The 10,689-nt window shown below is 39.3% G+C and overlaps 1 protein-coding gene across 12 annotated transcripts in view; it reads right to left on the bottom strand.

Annotated features, from left to right (window-relative positions):
* The window catches only part of nfixb (nuclear factor I/Xb), a 535,801-nt gene that overhangs the window by 38,153 nt on the left and 486,959 nt on the right, over nucleotides 1–10,689 (bottom strand). For all 12 annotated transcript variants that reach the window (XM_061885585.1, XM_061885588.1, XM_061885582.1 and 9 more), the window contains one exon: nucleotides 5,334–5,462. In XM_061885585.1, the coding sequence (XP_061741569.1) occupies nucleotides 5,334–5,462 (129 nt within the window). The remainder of the gene's footprint in view (nucleotides 1–5,333; nucleotides 5,463–10,689) is intronic.

The following is a 10,689-nucleotide window of genomic DNA, read 5'->3' as shown; positions in this document are numbered from 1 at the left end:
CTACGGTTTTGCTATTCACAATAGTACATGGTAAAATGCACAGTTGTCGTTTTTACGGTAAAATCCGGCAGCTAAATCGCCAGAATTATACTGTAAAAATGCAGTTTTATATTTACAGTAAAAAAAAAACACACTGTAAAGCATAAACAAAGAGTTTTTGTTTATGTTTTATTTAGCTGTTTTGTTTAATCCTAGATTGTCTGTGACTTAAAGTTTAATTGCTTTGTGTATACACTGAGATTAAGTCTAAATTCACGGTGTTCTTTGTGGTGTTTTTGAAACTGCACCCTTTCTTTTTCCAATTGTCAACTAATTTGAAGTGTTTTGTCAGGAGGATTATTTGTGATATGTACATTTTCAGAATGTGATTGTTTTATTTCGGGCCGAAGTAAAACAAAGAAAACAATCTGAAGTTGTCGTAGTTGTATTTTTAACTTATCATGCCATGATTTTACCCATCCGGCCCACGTGGGAATAGATTTTCCTACATGCGGCCCCAGAGCTAAAATGAATGACACCCTTCTCGGGTCTAGAGGCTGCCCAAAATGAACTGTTTTCCAGCTGTGGGCCGTAGGGGCCGCAGCGGTACTCAATTGTAATACATTTTTGCAACACTTGTGGCAGTACCGACAATCTGAAACAAACTGAAAAAACATCATTCTAGACCTTAAGTCATAGAAAAGTTACTTAAGTGCAAAAATTATGACTAAAATGGTAAAGCTGCGTTCCCATTTGCACTTTAATTTTGTTGATAGTTCAGATAAACATATTTATTGTTAATTTGTCTATCTGTTGATTGATGCCAGTTTTTTATGAGTACCTTCTTATGCAGTATATTTGGTTTGTACCGTATTTTTCGGACTCTAAGTTGTAGTTTTTTTCATAGCTTATACTTATACTCAGGAGCGACTTATGTGTGAAATTATTAACATGCTACTGTAAAATATAAAATAATATTATTTATCTCATTCATGTAAGAGACTAGACGTATAAGATTTCATCAGATTTATGGATTAGGAGTGACTGATGGTTTGGTAAACGTATAGCATGTTCTATATGTTATAGTTATTTGAATGACTCTTACCATAATATGTTATGTTAACATACCAGGCACCTTCTCAGTTGGTTATTTATGCGTCATATAACGTACACTTATTCAGCCTGTTGTTCACTATTCTTTATTTATTTTAAATTGCCATTTAAATGTCTATTCTTGGTGTTGGGTTTTATCAAATAAATTTCCCCCAAAAAAGCGACTTATACTCCAGTGCGACTTATATATGTTTTTTTCCTTCTTTATTATGCATTTACGGCAGGTGGGACTTACACTCCGGAGCTACTTAAACAAAAAAAAATACGGTACTTGTTTTTCTAATCAGCCTGACCTAAGTCTAAGGTTTCTGTGTTAATGAATAATATTTGTGATTAACACATGGTTTCAGATCATATGACAAAACTGTAATCTGTATGTATATTAGATATAATTATTAGTTACAAAAAAAATCAAGAGTAATAATATTAATTCAGTCTCATTATTTGAGAGGAAAAGTTGGGCCCCGAGGTCAAAAAGGTTAAGAACCCCTGATGTCATCAACATGCAGGTATCCTTGTCTAAATAGGTCACTGTTTGCATCTTGCCTACAGTCAAGCATTATGGTCTGGGGTTGCATGAGTGCTGCTGTTCATGGAGGGAAAATTCTGAGGCAGAAGGTGATCCGATCCGTTGGGAAACTGGGCCGCGTGGCAGTGTTCCACCATGATAACGACCCCAAAACAGACCTCCAAGACGTCTTGCTAAGAAAACTGAACGTGATGTCTCCAGACTTGAACCCCATTGAGCACCTGAGGGGTAACCTCCAGCTCCATGAATGGAATATATTCCAACCTGTGTGTTTTCAAAGTACAGTACATCTATACTGCTTTCCTGGCTGTAAACACGGACTATTGTAATTGATATCCAAATTTAAAAATGTTACATAGCTGTCGTAGTTTTGATTCTTGGCGATATGAAGAATCAGCCTGGCCTTGACAGGTGAACGTTCAAGGGTATTCCCTCGTCTTTTGGCTGCATCCTTTGATAGGGCAAGTTTTAATAATATAGATAATCTTGATATGTTGTTGACTTTATCTTATAATTATGTAATATTGATTTCTGTCACTTTGTTAGATTTGTTAGAAAAATGTTAAAGAAAAACTGTATATATATATATTTTTTTGCCCATCATCCACAATCCGTATGTGAGACAAGAACACAAATGTCTTTGTCTTTTTTGTGCATTCTAAATAGTAAAAAAAACTGTTAGTATGAGGTAGCTATTAATGCAGGTAATTGGGATGCATCTGTTCCACCTGTATAGTTCTTAAAAAAACGGCAAAAAGCTCCATTTACATGCCGTAGGACCTGCATATAAACAAAGCTATAGCGATATTGTTTTTGTTTGCGCTAACACAGAGGAACTACTTTTCAGGCGCCATGGTCACGCTCTTCTTCTGACCACAAGCAAGTCACCAGCTAGTAGCTAGCTTGAGCTGTTAATAATTGGCTGTGACCCACCATGAAATAAAAAAGAAGAATAAGAAGGAGCTTAAGCGGCTTCTGCTGTATAGCCTTTAAATTATGAAAAGCTAATGCTAGTTTATAAATCATGCATCTCAATTGTATAGTTGATCGTTGGTCAACTTTGACAATCCACACACTACCAACTTGGTACTATATGGCTCAAAAGTTGTCTCTCAACACATTTAACACAGCATAAGACCATCCCAACATCGCAAAGAGGCATTTTTTTAATCTGAAGAGTGAGGAATATTCTGAAGTGCTGAAAGATACAACCATCCCAGTTAGAGCAGAAATTCTAAATCACTGTTTTATGTTCTTAATTGAAACGTTTAGCAATTGCGCTACATGATGACGCTCTAAGACTCAGACAAAGTCTGCCATCAGTGGTAGCAAACTGCTGTTGGTGTTGGGCTATGGGCTTAGTGAAATAAATGCACCCAGAAAGAAATTGTGGTAAAGCTTCAAATGACCAAAATACTGTAAATAGTACATGTTATCATGAGTGTGTTTGTTTACTACATTACATACCGTATGTTCCGGGCTATAAAGCACACCAATATTTATGTCACACCCATATATTAAGTCGCATACATATATTAGCCGAACTGGAATATAAGCCGCGAATACATGCCTGAACAAAAGATTTTGTAAATGTTTATTTACGAACCTTACTGTTTCCAAACGGTGCATGTGACATGGCAGTAAAATGGTTATTCAAACAAAACAGAAGTCATCGTCATGGACCCACTATCTGCTAAACAGACTCAATAACACCATGGTGATGTTTTGGTGAGTTTGCGAAACTGAAACAATACAAAAAGAACGGCAATGTAAGTTAAAATAGTGGGCTAGTGGTTAGAGTGTCCGCCCTGAGATCGGTAGGTTGGGAGTTCAAACCCCGGCTGAGTCATACCAAAGACTATAGAAAAATGGGACCCATTGCCATCCTGCTTGGCACTCAACATCAAAGGTTGGAATTGGGGGTTAAATCACCATAAATGATTCCCGGGCGCGGCACCGCTGCTGCCCACTGCTCCCCTCACTTCCCAGGAGGTGATCAAGGGGATGGGTCAAATGCAGAGGACAAATTTCACCACACCTAGTGTGTGTGTGACAATTATTGGTACTTTAACTTAATTTAACTAATAATTAATACAAACACAGCACTGGTAAATGTTTTAGCATATACGCTAATGTGAACAACACTAGCTTGATTACATTACGTTAGCACATACAAATATGCATGGGGCAGTTTACTAGGACTGTATTGTTTTAGTTATATTGCAAAACTTACAAATGTTGCTCTGAGTGATGGGTGAAGAATCCTTTCCAGCAGAAACTGGAAAGGATGAATAGTAGACAAGGCATGAAACAGGAAGAACATTTTCAATCCACAGAGGCTGCAGAAAGCAAACTCGTCCACAAGATGGCGCCATGACACAAACAATAACACACCTTTCCAGTGTCTCTGTCGGTACTTTATGAAAATTATTTGTTGAAAACGAAACATTACGGACGCAAGCGAAGAAAAATCCATAGAGCAGCCACATTGTTTCCACACCTACTCAGTGGCCTAGTAGTCCGAGTGTCCGCCCTGAGATCAGTAGTTTGTGACTTCAAACCCCGGCTGAGTCATACCAAAGACTATAAAAAAGAATTAGACCCATTACCTCCCTGTTTGGCACTAAGCAGTTGGAATTGGGGTTTAAATCAACAAAAAATATTCCCTGGCGCGGCCACCGCTGCTGCCCACTGCTCCCCTCACCTCCCAGGGGGTGAACAAGGCGATGGGTCAAATGCAGAGGACAAATTTCACCACACCTAGTGTGTGTGTGACAATCATTGGTACTTTAACTTAACTTTATTAATCACATTGTTTCATAGGCCGCAGGGTTCGAAGCGTTGGAAAAAAGTAACGGCTTATAGTCTGGAAATTACGGTATTTACTTGCAGCATGTATTAACAACGGTGTTGGAGGTTTTGGTGCTTTAAAGGTGGAATAGATTGTATCACTTCTGCCCCGTACAAGCAGTTTTTCACTATTTAGGTATGTTATATACTGTACGTTAGACAGCAAGTGTTCATTTAGCCTATGTGCGACAATTCCTTTGAAGATTTTAGAGATAAAGGAGAGGTGGGACACTGGCCGGTAGTTCAGGAGGAGGTTAGGTTCTTTTCAAACTGTTTTAAGATGCACAAAAAGAGATTGTGGATGATGGGCAAAATAAATAAAAAAGTCTCTATATGGAACACACACAGTACAGATGTTGTTGCTTTTGAGCCTTTTTGAGACTTTGAAATAAAAACGGCTAGTCTTTGTGCATCACGGGTGACAAAATAGGTTCTTATTAAATAAATAAATATGGGTTTATACTTAAAAGTGGAAGTCACATGAACGGTACCTTTGTCCCACTCTGGAGAAGAGTGACGACATCCTATTAGAAAATGAAAACGCAAGGCAATCAGGAGACCCCGCACCCGGCAGCTCAAGCACTCGGATAAAAGCAGAAGAGAATCTCTCTATTGCGAGGCCCGACCATCCACCACCAGAAAAAGCACAGAAAAGCTCATGCCCAGAATCCCTAAAGCGTTCACCAGACTGACCAGCACCCTACAAGTTGAGAATGTAAATTCCCAGCCGCTCACATTTCCCAAACACACCGCTCCCACTTCAGCGTCTGGGCTTAATTGGTGGGGGTGGGTAGGAGGATAAGGGGGTATTTGAGGGAGAGGGGGAGGGATCGATTAGGGTCGGGAGCTGGGTTGGTCTCACCTGGTCTCACTCCCGCCAGCATTGGCAGTGGGTGGTGGGTGAACGCCATGCGGGGGGACCTCGTCTGGGAGGACAGGGCGCTGAAATCGAATTTCCCCGGCTTCTTAAGAGAACCAGGCGATGACAGTCCTGGTAAAAAAGGGGATCAACAAAATGGCAGAACAGAGACGAGGTTTTAATGAAACATGGCTGCTGTGCTTGCTTTTTAAATCCACTGAAAGAAAGTCTTCAATTTGATTGCGAGAATCAAATGATTACGACTAAAATCAATGTTTGATCGTTTGAAATCCTTCATTGATTGAGTTGACATACAGATGGGTCGACTGCACTCACTGTCAAGTAAGTCCTGTTTGTGCACAGTTGGCGAGCTCCACTTTGGGGCTGTGGGATGGGGGTGGCTGGGGGGGCAGGGTTGGGTGGCAGGCCATGTTTGGTACCGGGGAGAAGAGTATCAGGGGACACAGGAGCTGGGAAATGTAGTGGGATCGCTCCTGGAGACCAAAGGTGTGCTTTGACTCACAGGGTATTCGCAACAGCAGAAACGGAAGCTCATCATAATCAGAAAGCCACTGGGATGACCCCTCACTGAAGGTGGGTACCAGGTCTGGTACTTTCATAGGTACAGACTGAAGTCCGCCAGTACTGATGGGTACCATGTTCCCATACCTTTATTGCACGTGACGTCACATCCGGTTTTCAGACTCGGCACCTGGTCCAACACTACACCACATGAGCACAATCATTTATCCCGGCAACCGAGCAAGAAGATTGCGATCAAAAGTACAGAGAGACTCCACTTTTCAAAATGCGCCAGCTTGATGCCGATTGCCACTGATATGCTACTGATTAGCATTAGCAATTTTACATGGCGATTTCACCAAATCTGGCAATCAAAACTACAACAAACAAAAGACTAAACTGGCACATTCAACTTAACGGCAAAGAATACTTTCTGGCTAAAACAACATTATATATATATATATATATATATATATATATATATATATATATATATATATATAGTGTGTGTGTGTACATATATATATATGTACATACATACATACATACATATATATATATATATATATATATATATATACATATATATACACATATATATATACACACACATATATATATTTATATACAGTACATACATATATACATACAGTATATATACACAGTACATACATATATACATACAGTATATATACACAGTACATACACATATATATATATATATATATATATATATATATAAACATACACATATATACAGTACATACATATACATCTCTATGTACATATATATAAATAGATATATACATATCCACAGACAGACTACAGACTAGAGTTGCCCTATCTCGACATGAGCATTAGCTACTCAAACAAAAGCTGTCCTCAGTCGTCTTTGATCAGGAGTTAGTCCGACCAGGGCTGTCCTATCTAGTCTTAGCGGATGAGCTAGTCAGACTAGGGCTTTCCTAATCATGAGCACAAACTACTCAAACAAGAGCTGTCCTGTCTAGACTCAGAGCAGGCACTAGCCAGACCAAAGCCAGCCTATCTAGTCTTTGCTCAAGAGCTAGTCAGACAAGAGCTGTCCTTGTCATGAACACAAATTAGTCAAACAATAGCTGTCCTATCTAGTCTATGAGCAGGAGCTAGTTAGACCAGATATGTTATATCTAGTCTTTAATAATTTATTAGTCAAAGTGATTCTGTCCAATTTGGTCTTTGAGCATTAACTAGCCAAACTAAAGATGTCTTAGCTATTCTTTGAAGAAGAGCTTGTCAGACTTTAGTTGTTCTATCTGGTACTGTCACTAGACAGACTAGATAGGTATTATCAAGCATGTCCTGTCTAGTCTTTCAACACAAACTAGTACAGTTTGAGCTGCCCTATCCAGTTTTTGAGCATGAGCTAGTCAGCCTCGATCTGTTCTATTTAGTCTTTGAGCATGAACTACTAAGACTGGAGCTTTCCTATCTAGTTATTATGCATTAGCTAAACAGACCACATATGTTCTATCATGTATGTCCAATCTAGTTTTTGAAGATGGACTAGTGCAGTTAAGGATGTTATATTTAGTGTTTGAACATGAACTAGTACAGTTACAGTTGTCCTATCTAGGTTTTGAGCATTAGGTAGTAAGACTACAGCTTTCCTATTAAGTCATTGAGCACGAGACAGTCAGACTAGCACTGTCCTATCTAGTTTTTATGCATTAACTAGACAGACTAGAAGGTTCTATCAAACATGTCCTACCTAGTCTTTGAACACAAACTAGTACAGTTTGAGCTGCCCTATCTAGTTTTTGAGCATGAGCTAGTCAGCCTCGAACTGTCCTATTTAGTCTTTGAGCATGAACTACTAAGACTGGAGCTGTCCTATCTAGTTATTATGCATTAGCTAAACAGACTACATATGTTCTATCATGTATGTCCAATCTAGTTTTTGAAGATGAACTAGTGCAGTTAAGGATGTTATATTTAGTCTTTGCACATGAACTAGTACAGTTACAGTTGTCCTATCTAGATTTTGAGCATGAGGTAGTAAGACTATAGCTATCCTATTAAGTCTTTGAGCACGAGACAGTCAGACTAGCACTGTCTTATCTAGTTTTTATGCATTAACTAGACAGACTAGAAGGTTCTATCAAACATGTCCTACCTAGTCTTTGAACACAAACTAGTACAGTTTGAGCTGCCCTATCTAGTTTTTGAGCATGAGCTAGTCAGCCTCGAACTGTTCTATTTAGTCTTTGAGCATGAACTACTAAGACTGGAGCTGTCCTATCTAGTTATTATGCATTAGCTAAACAGACTACATATGTTCCATCATGTATGTCCAATCTAATTTTTGAAGATGAACTAGTGCAGTTAGGGATGTTACATCTAGTCTTTGATCATGAACTAGTACAGTTACAGTTGTCCTATCTAGTTTTTTAACATGATGTTGTCAGACTAGAGCTTTCCTATTAAGTCTTTGAGCACAAACCAGTCGGACTAGCACTGGCCTATCTAGTTTTTACGCATTAACTAGACAGACGAAGGTTCTGTCAAACATGTCGTATCTAGTCTTTGAACCCAAATTAGTACATTTGTAGCTGCCCTATCTAGTTTTTGAGCATGCGTTAGTCAGCCTAGATATGTACTATCTAGTCTTTCAGCATGAACAAGTAAGACTGGAGCTGTCCTATCAAGTTATTATGCATTAGCTAGACAGACTACATATGTTAGTGCTGTCATATGTAGTCTTTGAACATGAACTAGTACAGTTACAGTTGTCCGACCTAGTTTTTGAGCATGAGCTAGTCGAACTACAGCTTTCCTATCAATCCTTTGCGCACAAGCCAGTCAGAGTAGCGCTGTCCAGTCTTGTTTTTATGCATTAGCTAGAAAGACTAGGTAAGTTCTATCAAGCTTGTCCTATCTAGTGTATGAACACAAACTAGTACAGTTGGAGCTGCCCTATCTAGTTTTGAGCATGAGCAAATCAGATATGTCCTATCTAGTCTTCGAGCATGAATTAGTAAGACTAAGACGGTCGTATCTAGTTATTATGCATTAGCTAGACAAACTACAAATGTTCTATCATGTATGTCCTATCCAGTTTTTGAATATGATTTTCCTCATGACCTAGTCAGACGAGAGCCGCCTTATCTAATTATTACACATTAGCTCGACAGACTAGATATGTTCAATCTCGTATGTTCTGTGTTGTCTTTGAAGATGCACAAGTGCAGTTAGGGCTGTCCGGTCTAGTCTCTGAGCACGACTAGTCCGATGAAAGCTGTCCTGTCTCGCCATGAGCATGAACTGATGACGCCTGCTTGTCTTCCAAAGCAACCTGAACAGTGCAACTGGGATTGATTGAAAGCCTCGAGAAGGCAATGGTTTTGACGAATGAGAATAGTCACAGGCATGGATGGGAAGAGTCCTATAGTTCTAAAAATGTCAGCTGAGGTGGAAGGACTGGACAAAACAGCCCTCATTTTGGTCAAACGGGCATGCTAATTATAGACCCAGCTCCGCAGTGGACCAGTGACATGGCCCAAAGTGTGAGAGCTATAGATAACAGATGCTTGCTTCTGTGATCAAGGCTTCGTGTGGTCGGCACTGAGGGAATTTATTTTGATGTATGGTAATCCAAAAGGTGCAATTTAGAATTGTAGGCTCTCAAATTGACTCAAACTGGACTAAAACGCCGGATAGAACAATACACAAACCCGACAACAACAAGGAAGGTCAAGCACAAAACGGTTGACGGTTTAGAGCAGATGTTCAGCACATTTCCTTAAGAGGGAACAAACAAAACAAAATATTGCCTGTATGAAACAATGACGCCAGTAATTACTCAAGGGAGTCGTAGAAATAGTTTTACTCGCTTAATCTGTGAGCGAAAACAACTTTTATTTTTTATAGTGAGAAACAAATCCTCACTGGGAATTATTATTCTTTTTATCTAACCCACACTGTTAGCAATGTAGGTATAGTATGTGGGTTTGCATGTGTGTGCGCGTGTATGGTAGGCGCCCTTGATTGTGGATGACTGAGAAGAGGGCTCACTTCGTTCAGTTAATTCCACCGGTAAACAAACGCGCTCAGATGCTGAGGGCCACGCACAGAGTGAGACTTCTTTCTCCCTGTTTGAAGCTATTGGCTAACATGTGCCGGTGAGGGCGGAGAAAAGAAAGAAATCAGACTTTTGCGGTTATTTATCGCACTTAATAAAACCTTGATGTCGATTAATTGTGCAGGCCTAGTGAGAACCTGCAGAAAAACGGAGAAAGAATAGCAAAAATTACAGAAAAACAAGCTAATTCGCTGGGATTCTATATTTGCGTCCACTTCTACTGATGTTTTCCTCAAGATGCTGAAAGAGCATAGGCAAACTCAGGCTATGGTGTCTATGGAAGAGCAGGGAAGTCAGGAAATGGTGATTATCTTATCTTTAGTTTTTTGTTCATAATGTTAAACATACAGTATCAGTTTTGAAGTAATCAAGGACCAGAGTGACAAAAACATGTAATTCAGTGATAAAAATAGTAATTTTACATGCTTTTGTCCACACTCTCTATGTGGAGAAATGGGATCCAGTTTTTTATGGGGAAATGGGATCCAGTTCTTTAGATGACGTCACACCAAGAGGGGGCGACATATTAAGTCTGGCAATGGAAATTGAGTGTTCGAAGCTACTGATTACTCAAAAATGTATTCATATTACGGAAAATACCAGCCAGATTAAATTTTTCTAGAGCAAAACCTACATAAGGAGAAATTGTCAGTGACGTTTTGGTCATCTGGACACTTTCGGTCCTTTAAGTATTTTATTACGGTGATTGTTCCAGCA

This window comes from Nerophis ophidion, linkage group LG23 (genome assembly GCF_033978795.1).
Source record: "Nerophis ophidion isolate RoL-2023_Sa linkage group LG23, RoL_Noph_v1.0, whole genome shotgun sequence".
Classification (NCBI taxonomy): Eukaryota; Metazoa; Chordata; class Actinopteri; order Syngnathiformes; family Syngnathidae; genus Nerophis; species Nerophis ophidion.
This window is presented reverse-complemented; position numbering and strand designations above follow the sequence as displayed.